Source organism: Puma concolor, chromosome C1, assembly GCF_028749965.1.
Source record: "Puma concolor isolate L17-30 chromosome C1, mPumCon1.1.hap2, whole genome shotgun sequence".
Taxonomy (NCBI): Eukaryota; Metazoa; Chordata; class Mammalia; order Carnivora; family Felidae; genus Puma; species Puma concolor.
This window is the reverse complement of record NC_141674.1, coordinates 20,246,152-20,267,435: the sequence shown is the minus strand read 5'-3', so window position 1 is coordinate 20,267,435 and position 21,284 is coordinate 20,246,152. Positions and strand designations below refer to the sequence as shown.

Here is a 21,284-nt window from a genome sequence, read left to right as displayed (position 1 = left end):
TAAATCTAATTCTGAACTAATGCAGGAACAAAACTGAGACATTCCTGGCAAGACTGATCAAGAAAGAAAAGGAAGGTGGCACAAATAAGGAGTGATGGATTTGAAAAACAGACCACAGAACCGCAGCGATAGGGGAGATTTAAAAGACAACAGGGGAATATGACAATTTGAGGACAACAAACTTCAAGGTAAAATCGACAAATTCCTGGAAACGTACAAATTCATATCAAAACCAGCCAAGGACAGTATGAGAAAGGAAAAGTACAGAACCATGTTACTTAAGAATATAGACGTAAATGCCCTAAACCAAATACCAGCAAGCACATTCTAGCAATGTACTCACAAGATAATAAATACGTCATGACCAAGTTGAGCTTATTCTAGGAGGGCTGATTCAACATTAGAAAATCTACTAGTGTAATTAATCATATTAGCATGCTGGCAGAGAAAAAACAAGTAAACATTTCAACTTATACAGAAAATGCATTTGATAATTCAACAATTACTATGTTAACAATTCTTAGCAAACTAAGTATAAAGGGCTGTTAACCCATTCATTCGATCATCTGTGATTTTAAAAGAAATTAAACCATTTTTATGGGCTTCTGGAAATGGTGGGTCTCATGTGCTGTGCCCAATGGGTAAGTCAGCCCAGATGATTAACGCCATTAAGGGAACGACTGACACCATTTTCAGGATGGTATTTTTCTTTGGGAAGATGAGAAAAGAAAGGCAACAGAGGAGGGCCATACATGGGTTTCAGAGGTACTGAAATGTCTCATCAAACTAGGGGTGGGTGCCTGGATGTTCATTTTAATCTTTACTCTTCCAACAGGATATATATATATATATATATATATATATATATATATATATATACACATACATATACATATATACATATGTATACATATATATACATATATACATATGTATACATATATACATATGTATACATATATATACATGTATACATATGTATACATATATACATATACATATATGTGTATATATATATCTTTACTCTTAAGTGTATGTATGTGTGTATATACATATATGTCTTTACTCTTCAAACAGTGTATGTTATGTGTATATACACACACACACACACACACACACACACACATATATATATACACATTGTCAAAAATCCGTGTATAACTTTGACTCTCCAAAAACTTAACTACTAATAGCCTACTGTTCACTGGAATCCTTCCCAATAACATAAACAATGAACACATACTTTGTATCACTGTATTTTCACAATAAAGTAAGCTAGAAAATATAAAATATTAAGAAAATCATGAGGAGGAAGGGAAAATACACTTACAGTACCGAGCTGTATTTATCAAGAAGGATCTGCATGTAAGCAGATCTGCACAGTTGAAACCTGTACTATTTTATGTGTTATGTATACATACACACATGTTATTCTACATATTACTCACAGTAACGTTTTTACAATAAAATGTGTAAGAACCAGATCGTGGGGGGCCTTGTGGACCAGGGTAGGGCCTGGCCCACCGCAGCCACTTCATAAATGTCTGTCGAATAAGTCGATGCCCATCTGGCTCAGGATCAGTTCCCTCCTGCTCATTCAGGATGAGGCTCCAGCTCTGGCTGTCTGCCATCCCCCCATCACAACAGGGGTGGCTGGTGGACGTTCTGGGGATCCTCTCCTGGGCTCTCTGGCTGGATCTGAAGCTCTAGGTACTAGAGGGTTTGCTGGGCTGGTCCTGGCTGTTCAGCTGTAGGATGCTGAGGAACGGGGACTCTGCTAAGGGACAGATCCCCAGACTCATGGGCCAGAGGGACAGACAATTGAGCTTTTAAGGACCAGAGTGGGAGGGTCTTCCCCAACCTGCTAGATGGGGGATGGGAATGGCAGTTCAGGCTCCCCAGTCCCAGGGAATGGATGGATCTAGGCTCTGGGTCAAGGGGACCGGTGGCATTCAGAAAACTGGATCCCACAATGACTGGAGCCACTTGAGCGGGCTCCCAGATCACCAAAGCTTTCAAGCCTGGCACTGGATGGCACCCAGTACCTGACCTAATGGGGTCATGCCAGCCAGATGACCAGACAGAAGACGAGGTACAAAACATGCCTATTTCTAGGGGCCATCATGGGTTGACCGAGTCCAACGATAAGGGAGACTGGATTTCCCACCAGCCAGATGGAATGAGGGCCCTGAGTAAATTTTTTAAAACAGCCTGTTTTCTTGCCTACCTAAATGCGGGCAGCCATATTCACAACCACCGCACCTGCTTTTACTTTTTTTTCTCCTTTCTCTCTCTTTCGGACTCTCTAGATCTGTCTCCACCTCCCTCTCCAGGCCTTTCTCTGGTTCTGCTTCTCCTCCCCCCAGCCTCCCTCCCCACTCCTCCTGGGTCTTGCCCCTGTCTCTCTCTCACCCCAGCCCCACTGAAGAGCACTCTGGGTCCAAGAAAAAAGAGGCTTTTGCTGTGAGTGTATCAGATGCCAGGACCTGCCCTCCCCCTCCCCCATCTTCATCTACCCCTACCCCCTTGGGTGTCTGAGCCTGGACTTAGCAGCCGCCCCAAGTGCCACCTCCAGACAAGCTGGGAGGAAGAAACGACACAGCAGCAGCTGGGGTCAGACGTGGGGCCACCAGAGCTCAGCTGGCTCTTGTGTTGTTGAGCTCCTGAGCTCTGACGACCCTGGGCACCAGCCTAGAAGAGTGGGACAAACTCCAGATCACTCAGGCTGAGGCTGAGCTATACCAGGCTCTAAGCTCCCAGCCTCCCTCCGTCCCTGCACCTGAGCCCCAAGGGCTAACCCTGGCAGGCCCCCACCCTTCCCCACTTAATAGGGAGCTGGCTAGTCAGAGATACCCCATGCTCTCCCCTGGCCATGACCTCTGACCCCTAACTTCCACATAGTTCCTCTCCCTCCTTCAGCCTTCGGACTACTTTCTCCCACCCCCTCCAACAGGGGGTCCTGAGGGCTGGACTCCACAGGAGGGTCCTGAGGCCAACAGTGGGGTTCTCTGCTCAGACTGGGGACTCCAAGCCTGGGTTTGCCCATGTCCAGTCCGTGTCACCACCTCCCTTTATGTCTCCTCACGGGGCTCTGCCTGCCTTAGGGGAGGTGGCACAACTCTAGGACATGGGGGGAGGGGCATCCCACAGCAGCTCCCACAACAGCCTCTAGGGGGCATTCCTGCAGGCTCAGGAGAAAGCCCTCCCTTTCCCCCAACGTCCCTACGATTTTGTCAAGAATTGAATATAATTGAAAAAAGCACAGGATGTGAGGAGCCAGAGCTGGGTGGAATGAATTCCCTACTCTGAGCCTCAGTTTGCTCACCCACAAAATGGGAAGAATAAATATCTGCAGACGGTCTTCCCAGTTCGCACTTGTGGGTCCGCTTTCACCCCTTCGCTGCCAGACTGGAAGGCAGTTGGTCCAGCCTGCGGCCCAGGCTGGACTCTACCCGCTCCAGCTCCCAACCCTTGTCTGACCAAGTATTTATTCTCCTAGTATTCCTCCGCGGGGAGCCACACTGGAATCCCTCCCCTGGAACCCTGGACAAGCTTCCGTTGCAGCACGCTAAGCTGTCACTTCTCACGCTGCGTTGACACCTGTGGCTATGGTCTGTCTCCTCCGCACGCAGTGTGCATTCCCCAAGGTCACATGCCAAGTCTCATTCCTCTCTGTGTCCGCAGCACTCAGACCAGGGCCAGGCACAGAGGAGGTGATCGGAGATGCCTGTTGAGTGAGGGAATGGCCTGGAGACTTTTCAGTTTCTCTACCTTAATTACCACGCCCTCCCTATCCCCACCCGTACCTCACGACACCTGCCCGGGGCTTTGTGTCTCCACTGCTGCTGGTCTCCCAAGCCCACTGTCCTCCTCGGTGTCTCATTTGGGAGGTTCTGGGGACAGGACATTGCACCACCACCCCACGACCTCTGGCAAACCCTGTCCTTTCCCCTCTACCCTTGAATTTCACCCACTTTCTCAGGCCACAAACCCAGAGGGGTATGCTAAACAGTTGCATTGGTGGCCTCCGTGAACCAAGCCTCCAGGTATCCGTGCCCCTGTGTGTTGGAGAAGTGAGGTCATTTCTCAAGTTCACACACTTAGGAACAGCCTGGGCTGATATGCCATCCTGGTCTGTATGATCCCCCACTGCAGGGCTCTTTCTGCCATGCCAGCGGTTTGGGAGGAGGACAGTGGTGGTCGTGGGCTCCTGAGAAAGGGGAGGGCTCGGAGGGGCTCCCTTCACTTACTCCTTCTCCAAACATTCCCAGCTGTAGCCTTTGGACCCTGCCCTGGGCTGAGTGTTGGGGACTCAGAGATGAATCAGACCAGACTTTGCCCTCTGGGAGCTCCCATCTGGGGACACGGAAAGCAGCAGAGGAGGTGAAGGGCATCGGAGGGGCTCAGGCAGGCTTTGGGGTTAGCTCAGGAAGGCGGCCTTCAAGCTGGGAGCTCTGCAGGAAAGCTTAACAGGGGATATGAGATTGGCTTGGGGGAGAGCCAAAAAATGGGCGTGGGGTTCAGTGGCCAAGCTGACTATTGTTCCCTGTGAATAACTGGAAGACTCAGCATCGGCCATTGTGTGTCCATGCCTCTGTGTGTGTGTGTGTGTGTGTGTGTGTGTGTGTGTGTGTGTGTGTGTATAAGAGACCGAGGGAGCAGTACCACTGGGTGATGTGGAGGATAGATAAGAAAAAGGCCGAATGAAAATAAATGGATTTTACTGATGTGAAAACTAAAGCTCAGAGAGGCTGAGTCACTTGCCCCAACTCACAGAGCCACTAGGTGATAAAGGCAGGACGGGAACCAGGCCTATCTTGCCACCACACAGAGCACGGTGTAGGAGCAGATGTCCATCTCCTCCAGGGCCTGTTGTTTATTCACTGTGTGACCTCAGCTAAGGCCACTCCCCTCATGGGCCTCGTGTCCTCATCAGCAAATTGAGGGAATTGGATACAGTTTCTTTCAGCACAAGGAAATACTTGTGCAGAAAATACTTCTCCCAGGACCAAAAAAACAGCCTTTGCCTCAATCTGGTACAGGATGGCTCCTGAGCCGGCAGCTCCCTCCAGGCCCAGCAACTGCTGTGCTAGCTGAAGCCAGGGAGCCCCAGGAATCCTCCAGTGTCGAATGGATCTGGGATTTCTCGCCCAACAGTCCAACCTAGAGTTCCAGAAGCCCCTACATCCCAGCTCCTTAGAAACCCAGGGCTCCAGCTGCACCTCTATGTACATCATCCTCCCAGCCCAGACCCCAGCTCACTGCCCCCCACTCCCCGGCGCAACTTCCAGACTTCCTGGGTTCTCTCCAGCCTCCGTGACACACTATCCTTTGGCCAAGGAGGGAAAGGGGAGAGACAACTCACTGGCCCCTTGTCTGACCTGTCCAGACAGATCTGACCAATCAGAGGGGCCGAGACAGCCTCAACTCCCATATTCCAATCCTGCTCATCCTCCACCATTCTGTTCCCTTCCACACTGATGGGTGCCCTTCTCGTTGGTTCCATTCCATTTATTCCATTCAGAATTCGCCCTGGGAAGGAGGGACATGGTAAGCAGAACTAGAGCTGATTACAGAAGGGAACTCTTGAGGGGAGATTCCCCCATTCTGCTGGAGTCTGGAACGACCTCCAGGACCCAGGTTCTGGGGTACCCAGAGGAGCCACTGGAACAGCTCAGGCTCTGTACAGAATGAACTCCGGGCTCTATCACTCATTAGTTGTGTGACCTTGAGCAAGCGTCTTCAATCTCTGAGGCTCTGTTCTCTTAGCTACAAAAATGGGGATTGGGGATCTATTCACTGAGATATTGTGAGTATCATATGGAATAAGGCACCGAATATACCTAACACACAACAGGTGGTCATGGTTAGCAGAAGTAATTTGTTTTCCTACTTATTCTCAGAGGCAGTGGCCTTGCCTCAGAGAGTCCTGGCCTCAGAATGGCTGAAGAGGCAGAGAGGGAAGAAGGGGTTAAAGTAATATAGCTATCATCTATTTAGCACGTACCTGTGTTGTAAGTGCCCTGTTGTAATCACCGCATGAAGTTATTGCTACTTTCACCTTATAGATAAGTTGTCTGAGACACATAGAAGTTCAATAACTTGGCCAAAGTCACACAGCTAGTAAGTGGCAGAATTGGGGCACAAATTCATGCCCTCTGGCGCCAGAATTCACGTTCTGAATCACCATACTATCCTACCTCACATGAAACCCATTTTCAGATGAGAAATGCTGACGTTCATAGAGATTAAATTCACACTGCAGCTGAACAGGTGTACATCTAGGACTCCGACTCAGATCCGGCCTCCGAAGTTCTGGCAATTTCCTCTGTTGCATGCTGCCCCCCAGTGGCCCCTATGGGAAAAACACACCAGAGGCAAGCTGCAGACTCGCCTGGAGCCTGATCCACAGGCCCCTGACCCCACTGCTCCTCCCATGCCCAAAGCTGCACATCTTACAGCTTCTAAGTACCACTCTGAATGTCATCTACATCATGTACAACTGTGCTATTCCTTAGCCATCTCGCAAATCCTCAAATTCAACAAGTCTAACTCCAAGCTTATACTGTTACACCCCAAACTTGCCCTCCTCAGTCATCACCAGCCAGCCAGCACCACAAGCCAGAACCCCAACCGTCTTGACACCTCCCTCTTCTTCCTAGTCTGTCACCAACCCAGGAACCTGAATGGTGGCTGAGGAAGGACATCAGAAAAGTAGACATCAAGTAGAGTAAAGCAACAGTGGTGGGAGTGGAAGGTCAGGACAATGGCCCCTGGTCATGGCCAAGAGCAAAACTGAGTTCTGGTTAGAAAGGCAGGCCTTTCTGCTTAGAAAGAAGCCCAAACACAGCTTTAAGGGCTGGGAGGAGATCACAGTAAGGAGCACGATACTGGGAGCCAGAAGGACTCAGTACTGCTCATAGTATGGCCTTGGGACTTTGATGAGCCTCAGTTTCCCCATCTGTAAAATGAATATGACAATGCCTACCTAGGGCTGTTGTAAGGATCAAATTTAAAAGTGTTTGCTTTGTAAACTGTAAAGGCAAGCAGTTAGGAGAGGTTGGTTGTTAATTGGAAAATTCATTCCAGTAGACTTCTCTCCTTTGTTATACTGAATGCTGGACCCATAAGGTATATTGTTTTGTTTTCTTTTTTTTCTTTTAATTTTTTTTTAATGTTTATTTATTTTTGAGACAGAGAGAGACAGAGCATGAATGGGGGAGGGTCAGAGAGAGGGAGACACAGAATCCGAAACAGGCTCCAGGCTCTGAGCTGTCAGCACAGAGCCCGATGCGGGGCTCGAACTCACGGACCGCGAGATCATGACCCGAGCCGAAGTGGGCCGCCCAACCGACTGAGCCACCCAGGCCCCCTTATTGCTTTGTTTTCAAAGAGGGTCATCAATTTTTGCTTTTTTTAAATTATGGTAAAAGAAAATATATAAAAACCTAAAACTTACCATTTTAACCACTTTTAAGTGTACAATTCAGTGGCATTAATTACATTCACACAGTTGTGCAACCATCACCATTATCTATTTCCAAAATTTTTCATCATCCCAAATAGAAACTCTGTACCCATTAAGCAATAACTTCCCATGCCCCCTCCCTCCAGCCCCTGGTAACCTCTAATCTCTGTTTTTATACATTAATCTGTTCTAAATATTTAATGTAAGTGGAATCACATTATTTGTCCCTCTGTGTCTGACTTATTTCACTTCGCATAATGTCTTCAAGATTCATCTATGCTGTAGCATGTATCAGGACTTCATTCTTTTAAGATTTAATTTTAAGTAATCTCTACACCCAATGTGGGGCTCAAACTTACAGCTCCTAGATCAAGTCACATGCTCTACTTACTGAGCCATCCAGGTGCCCCCAGAACTTCATTCCTTAGAGCTGAATAATATTCTATGGTATGTATATGCCATAATTCGTTTATTCATTCATCTCTTGATGGACGCTTGAATTGTTTCCACCTTCTGGCTATTGTGACTAATGCTCCAATGAACATTGGTCTATAAGTATTTTGAGTCTCTATTTTCAATCCTTGCGGGTATATACCTCATGTGTCATCAGGGTTTTTTTTTATGTTTATTTATTTATTTTGAGAGACAGAGACAGAGAACAAGTGGGGAAGGGGCAGAGAGAGAGAGAGAGAGAGAATCCCAAGCGCTGTCAGCGTAGAGCCCAATGCAGGGCTGGATCCCACGAACTGTGAGATCATGACCTGAGCCCAAATCAAGAGTCGGACGCCTAACCAACTGAGACACCCAGGCAACCAAAGTGTCATCAGTTTTCGATGGAGTTTTCCAATATGTACTGTAGCAGGAGGAAGGGCCCTTGGGAACAGGGCCCAGTGTGTTAAAGTTTGGCAGAAAGAGGTTCGGAGAAGAGAGGTTTCTGTGTGACTATGATTAGAATAACAGCTAACTGTGCCTTTTGCAAAACACTCCACAAAACTCTAGAGGGGGAAATATTATCATTGCCATTTCACAGAGGAGAAGGAAGCCAGTGGCTTCTCCAAGGCCACATAGCTGGTGAGGGCTCTGGGGGAAAGATCGTATCTTCCTTCCTTCCTTTTCTTTTTCTTTCTAAGTAAAGAAAGTAGTTCTAAGATGCTTCGGTCATCATGTTCTTACATATTAACCCATAGCATTTTAGGTAGCACAGATTTAGAATCTTGTAGTGCGGTTCTGCACTTTTACAACTAAACATGTTCTGGAAAAAACCAAAACTATGGAGACAGAAAAAAGATCAACTGGTGCCGAGGCCTGGGATTAAACCAAGACACTCACTACTGAGAGGTTTAGGGAAATTTGCGGGGTGGGGGGGTGGGGGGTGATGGAACTGATCTGTATCTTGATTGTGGTGGTAGTTACGCAACTATGTGGCTTTTTACTTATTTTATTTTTTTATCTTTTAAAATTTACATCCAAATTAGTTAGCATATAGTGCAACAATGATTTCAGGAGTAGACTCCTTAGTGCCCCTTCCCCATTTAGCCCATCCCCCCTCCCACAACCCCTCCAGTAACCCTCTGTTTGTTCTCCATATTTGAGTCTCTTATGTTTTGTCCCCCTCCCTGTTTTTATATTATTTTTGTTTCCCTTCCCTTATGTCCATCTGTTTTGTCTCTTAAAGTCCTCATATGAGTGAAGTCATATGATTTTTGTCTTTCTCTTACTAATTTCACTTAGCGTAATACCCTCCAGTTCCATCCACATAATTGCAAATGGCAAGATTTCATTCTGATTGCCGAGTAATACTCCATTGTATATACATACCACATCTTCTTTATGCATTCATCCATCGATGGACATTTGGGCTCTTTCCATACTTTGGCTATTGTTGATAGTGCTGCTATAAACATGGGGGTGCATGTGTCCCTTTGAAACAGCACACCCGTGTCCCTTGGATAAATGCCTAGTAGTGCAATTGCTGGGTCGTAGGGTAGTTCTATTTTTAGTTTTTTGAGGAACCTCCATACTGTTTTCCAGAGTGGCTGCACCAGCTTGCATTCCCACTGTATGTCTTTTTAAAGACTCACCAAACTGTACCCTAAAAAGGCAAATTTTTACCATAACCTTTAAAAAAAATTTTTTAATGTTTATTTATTTTTGAGAGAGAGAGAGACAGCGTGAGCAGGGGAGGAGCAGAGAGAGGGAGACACAGAATCTGAAGCATGCTCCAGGCTCTGAGCTGTCAGCACTGAGCCTGACAAGGGGCTCAAACTCACAAACCGTGAGATCATGACCTGAGCCGAACTCGGTCACTTAACCAACTGAGCCACCCAGGTGCCCCAAATTATACCATAACCTTTGAAAAAAAGAATGAAAAAGTGAATGGAGGAAAAACTAAGATTCTGGTCTCACATTTTTGTTACCTTGAGAACCTTGCAAGGGACAACACCCTTGATTATTTAGAGCATAAATCTCTGTTTTTTCATTCATTCATGATAAAGCAAAAGTACTTAAACCTATCATCCAACCCGAGAACTAGAACATCACTAAAAATTAAACCTACTTATGGGTTCACCCCATCCCACCCTCAGGTAATCACTATTCTGAATTTTATGTTCTTCATTCTCTTGCTCTTTGTTTTGTTTTGTTTTTAAATAGTTTTTTCACACATAAATTAGGCCGGGCCTTACGAATTTGCCATTTTTATAGGTCAAAACAGGTCACAACCCTGCAATTTCATAGGGGTTCAAGCCAATATTATACCTAACCATAGTAGTTCTGGTGGTATTTGAATTTTATAAAAAAGATACCTTTCCATCTCTACTCTTCTGGGACTCGCATTTTTTAAAGTTTATTTTATTTTTTTTAAGTTTACTTATTTATTTTGAAAGAAAAAGCACAAGCAGGGTAGGGACAGAGAGAGAGAGAGAGAGAGAGAGAGAGAGAGAGAGAGAATTACAAGCAGGCTCTGCACAGTCAGCACAGAGCTCCATGTGGGGCTCCGAGATCATGACCTGAGCCAAAGTCAGATGCTTAACTGACTTAGTCACCCAGGCACCCCTATTTTGTTTTTCAGTAATTTCTACAACCAATGTGAGGCTGGAACTCACAACTCCAAGATCAAGAGTCACATGCTCTTCCGACTGAGCCAGACCCCAAGGAACCTGCATTTTTGCACTCAATATCATCTCAGCGTGATCCGGCCACCTTGTTGTCTTTCATTCATTTGCTACTGTTGTGTAATTATTCCACATTTCTTTCTCTCCCGTCAATGGCATTTGAGCATTTTCGGTTTGGCAATACTGTGAACAGCATTTCTACTACCATTCGTATACATGCCTCCTGGCATATGTGTGCAATTCTTGTGGTTGCATCCCAGGAATGGACTTGCTGGGTCTTAGGAGACACAGATGTTCAGCTGTACACAACGTGACTCACTTTCTGGGCTCCAAATGAGGCTACAACGTGCCACCTGCCCCCAGGTGAGAATGTGGACAAGATGTGGTGGGCAAGAGTTGTTCTGGAAGGTTTCTGGAATTGAATTCTTCCGGAATTGAGCACCTACTGTGTGCCAGTGTGTGAGGGTGCCCTGAGAGGTGATAGGGAAGGGAACCCCCCAGTTGCTGTGGGAATCATCTTCCAAGGAGTATTCCATCCTGGCTGGACAAGGGGAGGGCTTGGGACCCAAGAAGGGCAGACAAAGGGCTCTCTCCTAGTTGGCAGTATCTCCATCCGGGGTTGGGAGGTTGTGTATCTGGTACCTCTGGAGCGGAAGAGGCCTAGGCCGTGCTGAATTCCTCCCATTTACCAATCCTTACCCTAAAGATCTCTCCCCATATCTTTTATCTCACTTTGCATCCATTATCTTTTTTAATTCTGCCAGTGAGAGAGAGGTACTATTAACTCCACAGATGAGGCTCAGAGGAGGGAAGTGCCTTGCCCAAAGTCACATGGTTTTCCCAACTGCCTGAACAAATCATTCTCCCTTCCTCAGCCTCAGTTTCCTCATCCGTAGAATGAGAATGAGAACACCTGACCCGCCTCACAGACTAGGGGGAGGATTAAATACTACTATGCAAGCCCGAGTCCCGGAGATGCTTCGTGAAAGTCACTTGTTTATTTGTGCTATTGTTATTATTAGGTTGTTATTAAGGGGAGCAGGAACCCAGGATAGTCTGAGCCCTGACTTCTCGGCACCCAATGATGTTGCCTCTTGCAGGGACTCCATGAGATGTGCTAATCATGGCCCATTTTGGTGACTTCTGCCGCTCTGCCGTGTGTCCTTCCGGACTGCACAGCCCAGCCCCCTCCCTCACACTGCTCGGAGGCCCCAGGGTAGAAGTAGTCATCCTCCCCTACAGATTCCCCCAAATAGAGGTGAACTGACCAGCGAGCAGATGACGCACACCCCCTATTCTACCTCAGGGCAAAGGAAGACACCGGAGCCCAGCGGTTCACTGGCTTGAGAATATCTGCTGCGCACCTAGTATGTGCCAGGTCCTGCTCTGGGCACCAGGGGCATTGGGAAACAAGACCAGCCTCTGTCCTCAAGTCAGAAAAGGAGGAGACAGAGGACAAAACTGTGCTGAGCACTCTGCTAACGAAGTACTGAGACCTGTTCTATGTAACAGAAAACCAGACAGGCCAAGGGCCCCCCCCCCCCCCCCCCCCCCGCGCAAGGCATCCCAGGGGATATGACCTTCGAGCTGGGCCTTTAAGGACCGGCCAGCGCTCCCCAGGTGCTCAGAGCCTCCTGGGACACCTGCCCGTTGAACAGGAGAGGAGACTGAGCCTCGGCGTCGGCCCACGATACCCGCCTCCTTTAACCAGACCAGGCCGGGCCGCCGGTGCCCGCCCCGCACCCAGGGCGGGGCCTCGGCCCAGGTGCGCGGCGGCGGCGCTTCGCGGAGGCAGGAAGTGTGTCCCCAGCGGCGGCCCGTGCAGCGCTCCCGCGAGACGCTCACCTGCGCCCCAGGTGAGCGGCGAGGGGGGCGGGGGGAGGGGCCGGCCGGAGGCGGCTCACCTGGCGGGACAGGTAAGCCCCGCGCGGGCCCGTGGGGGCGCGGGCCGGGGTGGCGCCGGTGTGGAGAGACCCCCCCCCCCCCGCCCGAGGCTACACCTGGGCGGGGGAGGGTCCCGGGGCCGCTTCCTCGGGCACCACCCTCCCACTTCCGGGGTGCGCGGGCCGGGGAGCGGCCTGAGCGGGCGTCTGGGCTGGGCGGCCAGAATGGGGGTGGGGGGGGCCGCGGTCGCCCTCAGGGCTGAGCTGGCTGGGGTCGGGGGTCTCTGCTCGCCCCGGGAGGGGTGGCAGTGTCGGGAGGGGGGAGGGGGGCGTGCACACCCGGAGGAACGGTGTCAGGGCGGGAGAGGGGCTGCGTCTGCCCGCGGGCGGAGGGCCCCTGCAGCTGGAGAGCGTGGAGCTCGCCCCGAGGGCCCCGGCTGGTGCAGAGGCTGTGCTAATCGGAGGGGCAGTGCCCGGGTCTGGTTCTCCCTTGTCCCGGGACTGGGTGCCCCCGGATGCCGGATTCGTGGGCTGAGCCTTTGGGGCAGGAAATAGAAGGTGCGGGGACGCCGGGGGCGAGAGCCGAAGGCTGTTTCCCGAGCAGGGTTGGAGTGCCCGTCTCCGCTGGGTGTGCAAGACTAGGCTGGGTACGGGGGTGAGGCCTGTCCTGGGGACCTTGGGCGGAGGGGGTGGTACAGAGACCGACCCGTGTGTGTGTATGTGTGATCTCAGGGACTAGGGGAGGAGAGAGCATCAATGAGAAGTTTGGGGAGGGCGGGCCCCTGCAGTGACTTGGGGCGCCCGGCGACCGAGCCCCTCCCACGTGCCAGGCACCACACTAAGAAACCCGCACGAAATAACTCATTTAAACCTCACAGTGGCCCAGGAAGATACTCATCTCTCCCTAATTAAAGATGAGAAAACTGAGGCCAAGAGGCTTGTCCCAGGCCACAACAGGAGCAGGGGCCCTCCCCTCACTAAACCCAATGACCAGTGTTCTTAGGGTTTCCGATGTGAGGGCAGCAGTAGCCAGCGGAAGATAGAGCCTGGAGGAAATGGGCTAAGTTGGACTTCAGAAGGGTTCTGGACCTAGAGGGGTGGAGAAAACTGAAACAAGCCACTGCCCTTAGTACCCTCCCCCTCCAACCCCCCAACCCCCCCCCCCCCACCTCCATCTCACCCACATTCCAGGTATGTGGCACAAAACAAAGTACATGGGCTCCAGAGTCTGGTAGAGCACAATACAAATCCTGTATCATCCCTTTCCAGCTGGGTGTCTCTGGGCAAGTCACTTCTGAGCTTGAGCTTCCTGATCTGTAAATATAACATTTACAGAACAATTGTTGAGTGTTAGGTAAAGTGAAAGCCCTCTTGGGCTGGAGACTATTTCTGGCCCATTCACTGCTGTTTCTCCAGCATTTAGCACAGTGCTGGGCACATGGTAGGTGCTCAATAAATATTTGGTGGGATGAATTTATTTTTTTTTAATGTTTATTTTTGAAAGAGTATGAGAGTGTGAGCAGGGAAGGGGCAGAGAGAGGGGCGGACAGAGGATCTGAAGCAGGCTCCGTGCTGACAGCAGAGAGCCCGATGCTGGGCTTGAAATCGAACCATGAGATCATGACCTGAGCCAAAGTCGGAAGCTTAACTGACTGAGCCACCCAGGTGCCCCTGGTGGGTGAATTTAATGAATAGTAGCAAATCCTAAAGCCTTGGAGGTAGAGAAGGAGTGATCCAGACCCTCATCAGTAACCCCTTGAAGGTTTTACATACCCCAGAGCTCAGTGTGGTTGAAACAGTGTAGACGCACCCATCCTCCTCATCCAAGGCCTGAGCCTGGAAGGCTGAGGGCTCCCTATGTGGTCCCTCCGTGGGTATAGGCTTGTCCATGGAGCTGGCAGCTGGCCACTTTGCCCCTTTCCCTCCCAAGTAACAGATAGGATGAGGTATTGAGTAAGACTCTGGGCCAGGCTGCTTGGGTAAAAGTAGATGTGTGGTTTGGATAACTTATTTAACCTATCTGGACCTCTAGGTATATAGTATATAATAATAATAATAATAATAATACCACCAACAAATAGGGTTGTGAAAATTGGTTTAATACATTTACAGTACATAGAACAATGTGGGCCATCAATAACTAACTCATTCACTAGAATGCAGACTCCTGACTGAGGTTAGGGAATTTTTGCCTGTTTTATCCACCAAAATTTAGAACAGTGTCTGGCACTCAGTAGGCCTTCACTAAATATTTGTTAATTGAGTGACTGAATGAATCCATACCCCCAACCCCACATTGCTCAAACCAAGGCAAAGGTGTTTTTTTTTTAATTTTTTTTTCAACATTTATTTATTTTTGGGACAGAGAGAGACAGAGCATGAACGGGGGAGGGGCAGAGAGAGAGGCACAGAATCGGAAACAGGCTCCAGGCTCTGAGCCATCAGCCCAGAGCCCGACACGGGGCTCGAACTCACGGACCGCGAGATCGTGACCTGGCTGAAGTCGGACGCTCAACCGACTGCGCCACCCAGGCGCCCCCAAGGCAAAGGTTTTTAACCACTTGCCTGTCTGGGTTGTGAGGGACTTTCAAGTCATCTATTAGTCTCTGTCTGTACCCCCTTCCCTGAGACTGCTGCTACCCCTATTCTGGTCAGCCTAGAGCTTGAAGTCCTTTTTCTTTCTGCCCCATGGTCCTGATTCTACTCTAAGGCCACACAAAATGTGTCAGTCCCCTGAAGCACTTACTGTATCTGACGCTGTTCTGACACTGAGGCAGAAAGGAGTCAGACACAGTCCCTGCCCCTTGGGGTCATATAGGCTTAACCTCAAACAATGGGTTCAAGGCTGACCCAGCTGACAGAGCCCAGCAGAAAGCTGTAGGAAGACAGGTTACCATCCCACTTGGGGATATGGAGGCTCCTTAGAGAAGGAGTGCAGAATGGGGCCGGGGAAGTGGATTGAATAATTACAAGAATAAAGAATTCCTGTATCCTCTTACCTAGCCACCATGGCTGACGTTCCCTCCCTCCCTCTCTCTCGAGACACATGAACCTTCGGATTTTCTTGGGAACCTTTTGAGATTAGGTTACCAACATCATGCTCCTTTACCCCTTAGTGCTTCAGTGTATGTTTCTTAAGAGCATTATCTTATATAACCATAGTAATCAACTCCAGGAAATTTAACATTGGCATAATACTATTCAATAATATACAGTCTACTTGTAAATTTTACCACTTATCCACATTACCCAGTTTCCAATTTTTCCTCTTGATCAATCCAGGATCACACATTGCATTTAGTTGTCATGCCCTTAAGTTGGGCTTGTCTGATGTTTCCTCCTGATTATATTCAGGTTATGTTTTTTTGGCAGAAATACTTAAGTAATGTCATATCCTTCTTAGTGCAGAGTATCAGGAGGCACATGATGTCAGTTCATCCCATTATCAGTGATGTTAATTTTGATCATTTGATTAAAGTGGTGTCTGCCAGGTTTCTCCAGATTGCTAAAATTCTCCCTGGCTGCAGTAAGTAGAAAGAAATGGAAGTGGCCAGAATGGGAGTCTCAACAGTACCTGGGTGACATGACCGTGGCCCTGATTAGAGAGGTGGCATTTATTTGTCCAAAGCACATTGTCTGTTAGAGCCAGAACTGGGACTAGAATACAGATATCCTGATGTTCAGTCCCAAATTCCTCACATACCACCAGTTCTACGACCTCGGTGCCATTAAATCAGGGAGAAAAAGATAAAGGATCAATGTCACAGAAAATCCAGTTTATTACTTGGAAACCCCTACATGTAATCAAGAACCTTCCCAAACATATCACTACATAATGTTCCCTAACTCCCTGAGGCATAGTTATTCGCTCCAATAATGCCTCATATATCCTACATGTTCCATCTTAGGATCTTTTAAGCATCTGTTTTCCCTACAAAACCATGAGTGAATCACAAGAACAGGGTCTGTAGTTTATTCATCCTTGGTTTTGCAGTGCCTTAACATAGGGCCAGCCTCAGTGTTTGTGGAATAAATGAAGTTTTTGCTCTGAGTTTGCTAGCAACCAAGTCAGAAAGGGAAAGAAGGTGTGTTTTGTGGCTTTCTTGTCTAATCAAAGGAAGCAAAAGAGTGCTTGGTGTTAAATATTGCTAGGAGAGCAAATCTGAGCCAGATTGAAATATTGACGTGGGGACTGTTACAGCCCCATGTCTGATTGAAGGAAGAGGGGAAAGGGAAGGTAGTAATGCTCAGGTTCTGTAGCAGGTCACATGGAAAGGCATTTGTTGAGTAGCCTCAGAGACTCTGTGCTGGGTAGGCTTACCAACAGTGGGAATAAACTGGGGGAGACCATTCCCTAGAAAGTGATATCTTAGGGGATTTTTCTTTTTATGTGGTAAAATATACATAACATAAAATTTACCTTTTAAAAAAAAATGTTTATTTTTGAGAGAGAGAGCACACGCATGCATGGCCGAGGGGGGAGAGGGAGAGGGGGGCGAAGGATCCAAAGTTGGCTCCACACTGACAGCAGAGAGCCCAACACAGGGCTCGAACTCACAAGCTGTGAGATCATGACCTGAGCTGAAGTCAGACAACCACTTAACCGACTGAGCCACCCAGGCACCCCTAAAATTTGCCATTTAATCATACAATTCTGTGACATCAAACACATTCACATTGTTGTGTAACCATCACTGCCATCCATCTCCAGAACTTTTTCATCTTCCCAAAGTGGAACTCTACCCATTAAACACTAACTTCCCCTTTTCCCCTGCCTCCAGCCCCTGGCAACCACCATTTTACTTTCTGTCTCTAAGAATTTGACTATTCTAGATATTTCGTGTAAGTGGGACCATACGATATCTGTCCTTTGGGTCAGGTTTATTTCACTTGTCTCAAAGCTTATCTATGTTGTAGCCTGTATCAATTTCATTCCTTTTTAGGGCTGAATAATATTCAATTGTATGTATACATCATGTTTTGCTTATTTATCCATCTATCAATGGCCATTTGGATTGTTGCCACTTTTTGCCTATTGCAAATAATGCTGTATGTACATTGGAATACAAATACCTGTTTAAGTCCCTGTTTTCAGTCCTTTTGGGTGTATACCTAGAACTGGAATTGCTAGATCATAGGGCAGTTCTGTGTTTGATTTTTGGAGGAGCTGCCACAGTTTTCCACAGCAGCTGCACCATTCTACAAACATTCCCACTTCACATCTTCAATGCCTGTCATCCTCTGGTTTTTCAATAGTAGCCATCCCAATGGGCATGACGTCCCAGGAGATTTTGACGTGTAGGTTAGACCAGAGACAGAACTTCCTCTTGGGGAGGGAGGGATACTAGGTGAGGGTTCATGGGCATAACCGCACCCTTGATCCTGACTCCTTTCTGGCCTCTCCTCTACAGGTGCCTGGCTGCAACAAATCATGCAATGAGCCATGCCCCGCCCCGGACACCCCCGCCCATCATCTGGGCCCCCACGCCTGGGACCCTGGGAGCGGCCAACAGAGCTATGCCTGGAGACTTTTGATGAGCCATCCCAACCCCCACCAAGCCGCCGCACCCGCAGGCCAGACCCCAAGGACCCTGGCCACCATGGGCCTGAGAGCCTTACCTTCATTTCCGGCTCTGCTGAGGCTGCTGCTGAGCCCCCGGCCTGTTGCCTGCTCTGGCGACCCTGGGTGTGGGACTGGTGCCGGGCTGCCTTCTGCTTCCGCCGATGCCGGAATTGCCTCCAGCGTTGTGGAGCTTGCGTGCGGGGTGGCAGCCCCTGCTTGTCTGCTGGGGACTCCCCTGAGAGGGCTACTGACACCAACTGGTCCAAAGAACACAATGGAGTGCCCCCCAGTCCCGACCGTGCGCCTCCTGGTCAGCGGGATGGCCAACGGCTCAAGTCAACCATGGGTAGCAGTTTCAGCTACCCTGACGTCAAGCTCAAAGGCATCCCTGTATATCCCTACCGCAGTGCCACCTCCCCAGCCCCTGATGCGGACTCCTGCTGCAAGGAGCCACTGGCCGAGCCCCCACCCATGCGGCACAGCCTGCCTAGCACCCTTGCCAGCAGCCCCCGTGGCTCTGAAGAGTACTACTCCTTCCACGAGTCGGACCTGGATCTGCCCGAGATAGGAAGCGGCTCCATGTCCAGCCGAGAGATTGATGTGCTCATCTTCAAGAAGCTGACAGAGCTGTTCAGTGTGCACCAGATCGACGAGCTGGCCAAGTGCACATCAGACACTGTGTTCCTGGAGAAGACCAGTAAAATCTCGGACCTTATCAGCAGCATCACCCAGGACTACCACCTGGATGAGCAGGATGCCGAGGGCCGCCTGGTTCGTGGTATCATTCGCATCAGTACCCGCAAAAGCCGCACCCGCCCGCAGACCACAGAGGGGCGCTCCACACGGGGTGCTGCCCCTGCTGCCGCCCCTGACAGTGGCCATGAGACCATGGTGGGCTCAGGGCTCAGCCAGGATGGTAGGTGGAGCTCCACATGGCTGAGGGGCAGAGCAGAGGAGGTGCTGACCAAGGGAGGGCTGCGCTGGGGTCTGGGGCCACTGTGGGTCCACCCTTCAGCCAGTCGCTGCTCTTCCTCCTTTTCCTTCCTTTTCTGAACTCCTCTGCATCCCGTAAGAGGCTCCTTCTGTCCCCTGCTACCACCTGCCAGAGTAACTTGCAGGCCTAACCTGGTTAAGAGGACCCAGGAACCCATTATGAATTTGGACCTTTGCCCTAACCAAAACCCCTACCCACCCACCACCGCACAGATGCGTGTGTACACGCACACACACTGCCTGTGTCTTTGTTTTAAACACTGTTTCTCTGACCCAGCCAAGGGGTAGGTGACCCCTCCTTCATCGGGCTGGGAGCTGGTGGGGGCTAGGGTTAAAAGGATGTGATAATGACTACTGCCCCCTCCTGTTCCCTCCCTAGAACTCACAGTGCAGATCTCCCAGGAGACCACTGCAGATGCCATCGCCAGGAAGCTGAGGCCTTATGGAGCCCCAGGTTTGGTTCTGACCTGACTAGTACAGAGGACACTGCCCTACAGTCCCCTCTGGCAACCCCCCTCCATTCTCCCCTCTCAGCTTCCTCCTGGGGTGGGTGGGCATAGGATCAGAAAGGGACCAGAAGCCCGAGCAGCCAGACCCCATCCCAATCCTGCAGGCTGGCTTAAAGGGTTCACTTGGGAGACATTCGGGGGGCTGTCCCTGAACGCAGGGTTCAGAAGCTGCATCTAAGCCCGTATTACTGGGGAGGACAGTGAAGGGGCGGGGGGGGGGGGGGGAGGGGGTGCTATCCACTGGTGCTGAAAACACTCTACCCTGTGTGCTACTACTGTTTTGTTGGTCTTCACCAGCCCCCGGGAGTGAGGTCATTACCCATTTACAGACAGCAAGGCTGGGGCTCAGGGAGGTCAAGAAACCGAGTGGGTCACCCAGCCAGGATCAGACTGACCCAAGCTCAAGTCCTACTCTGCTCCTTCTCAGCAGGCTTTTCCCTGTCCCTGGAACCTAGATGAGCTCCTTCCCCTCTCTGAGCCTGTTTCCTCTTCCCTTCTCAGGATACCCAGCCAGCCACGACTCGTCCTTCCAGGGCACAGACACAGATTCATCAGGAGCGCCACTGCTCCAGGTGTACTGCTAACCCCAACCAGGCCCATGGTGGCAACCCCTTCTGGGAGTATAGCCCACAGCATGAAGAGGGGAAGCAGGACCCCCTTTGGAGGAAGCTGGACCATGAGACCAGAAGCAGTGGCCACCGTGGCTCCTCCTGCCTCAGCTGACTGGTTCCTGGACCATGTGCATTTCACTGGGCCACTGTGCCCATATCCCCCTGGATCCCCTGCTGGCCTGACCCCTGCCTGGGCCTGCTCCTTCCTGCCCCTGGTCTTCAGGCAGCCTCGGTCATGGAAAGCAAAGACTTTGAAATTACCTTCTGGGATTGAATCCTATCTCTATCCCCTTAACATATACCCCATAACCAAACATGCCAACCTCCCTCTCCCCGTGATGGGGAGGGAGAGGGTGACAGCTCAAAGAAGCTTATTTTAATGGATTGGGTTAGGGAGCAGGCAGGGCCTGTCTGGAATTCTGTGGGCCGTGCCCACTCCACATTATGTTCTGTTGTTTCTTGGCTGATGGTGTTCTGGATGCTAACACAACCACAGTTGCAAGGACAAAGGTAACAGAAGACGGCCTGGTCATCTCAGCAGATACTGTCCTTTCTGTTCAATCTGCTTGGCCGCTGCACAAGAGACATGATAGGGTGCCCAGCCTGCCTCAGTGTTGTGGGGCAGTCATAAGGCTAAAATGATACCAAGAATGTCTACCTGTCAGGTTTCCCCAATAAAGAAGCAGTTTCTGTACCTAAGGAAGGTCTAACAAGTGCTTTGTCATTGTTGAGGGATTCTTTTAGGTAGGCCTAGCGCCCCCCCACCCCCGCCCCGGTTCACTGCCCATCCCTGCAGTTTCCCCAAATCCCTGAGGATGGGTCAGCCCCCACCCAGCCTCCAACTTGCAGTTCGGCTCCCTCTACCTCTCCCTGGTTCTGACAGCACTGTGGTCCACTGGGATCTTCTGGACCTTCCCAACAACCCTGGAATGGGGTCATCCTTTCATGGACCAAGAGGCTGGGGCTCAGAGGGTTCAAGGAACTTGGCCACATGACAAGTAACTGTGGCTCTCAACCTGGAAGCTGGCCTCTTGGCAGTTTTGCCCCAAAGTTAGCAAGCTGACCTGCTTGGGGTAGAAGTAGGGTCCCCTTGAGGATCCTACTTAGCTACTCTTCACACACAGGGGTGTCTTAGTCCTCTCAG

The 21,284-nt window shown here is 49.8% G+C and overlaps 1 protein-coding gene across 2 annotated transcripts; it reads left to right on the top strand.

Moving 5' to 3' along the window:
- Nucleotides 1-12,331: 12,331 nt before the first annotated feature.
- Nucleotides 12,332-20,839, top strand: KDF1 (keratinocyte differentiation factor 1). 2 transcript variants are annotated; one of them, XM_086716142.1, is made up of 4 exons: nt 12,332-12,437; nt 17,876-18,943; nt 19,400-19,474; nt 20,031-20,839. In XM_086716142.1, the coding sequence occupies exons 2-4, from the start codon at nt 17,908-17,910 to the stop codon at nt 20,111-20,113; spliced, it is 1,194 nt and encodes a 397-aa protein (XP_086572268.1). In that variant the 5' UTR covers nt 12,332-12,437; nt 17,876-17,907; the 3' UTR covers nt 20,114-20,839. The 2 variants fall into 2 exon arrangements, with proteins under 2 accessions (XP_086572268.1, XP_086572267.1); XM_086716141.1 differs by having other exon boundaries at nt 12,389-12,497.
- Nucleotides 20,840-21,284: the final 445 nt, after the last annotated feature.

What these genes read in the sequence shown, in the direction of transcription:
- KDF1 (XM_086716142.1), top strand. Translation starts at nt 17,908, where the DNA reads ATGCCCCGCCCCGGACACCCCCGCCCATCATCTGGGCCCCCACGCCTG. An exon ending in CTCAGGGCTCAGCCAGGATG is followed by an intron (nt 18,944 to 19,399) that starts GTAGGTGGAGCT and finishes TTCCCTCCCTAG; the next exon opens with AACTCACAGTGCAGATCTCC. An exon ending in GAGGCCTTATGGAGCCCCAG is followed by an intron (nt 19,475 to 20,030) that starts GTTTGGTTCTGA and finishes TTCCCTTCTCAG; the next exon opens with GATACCCAGCCAGCCACGAC.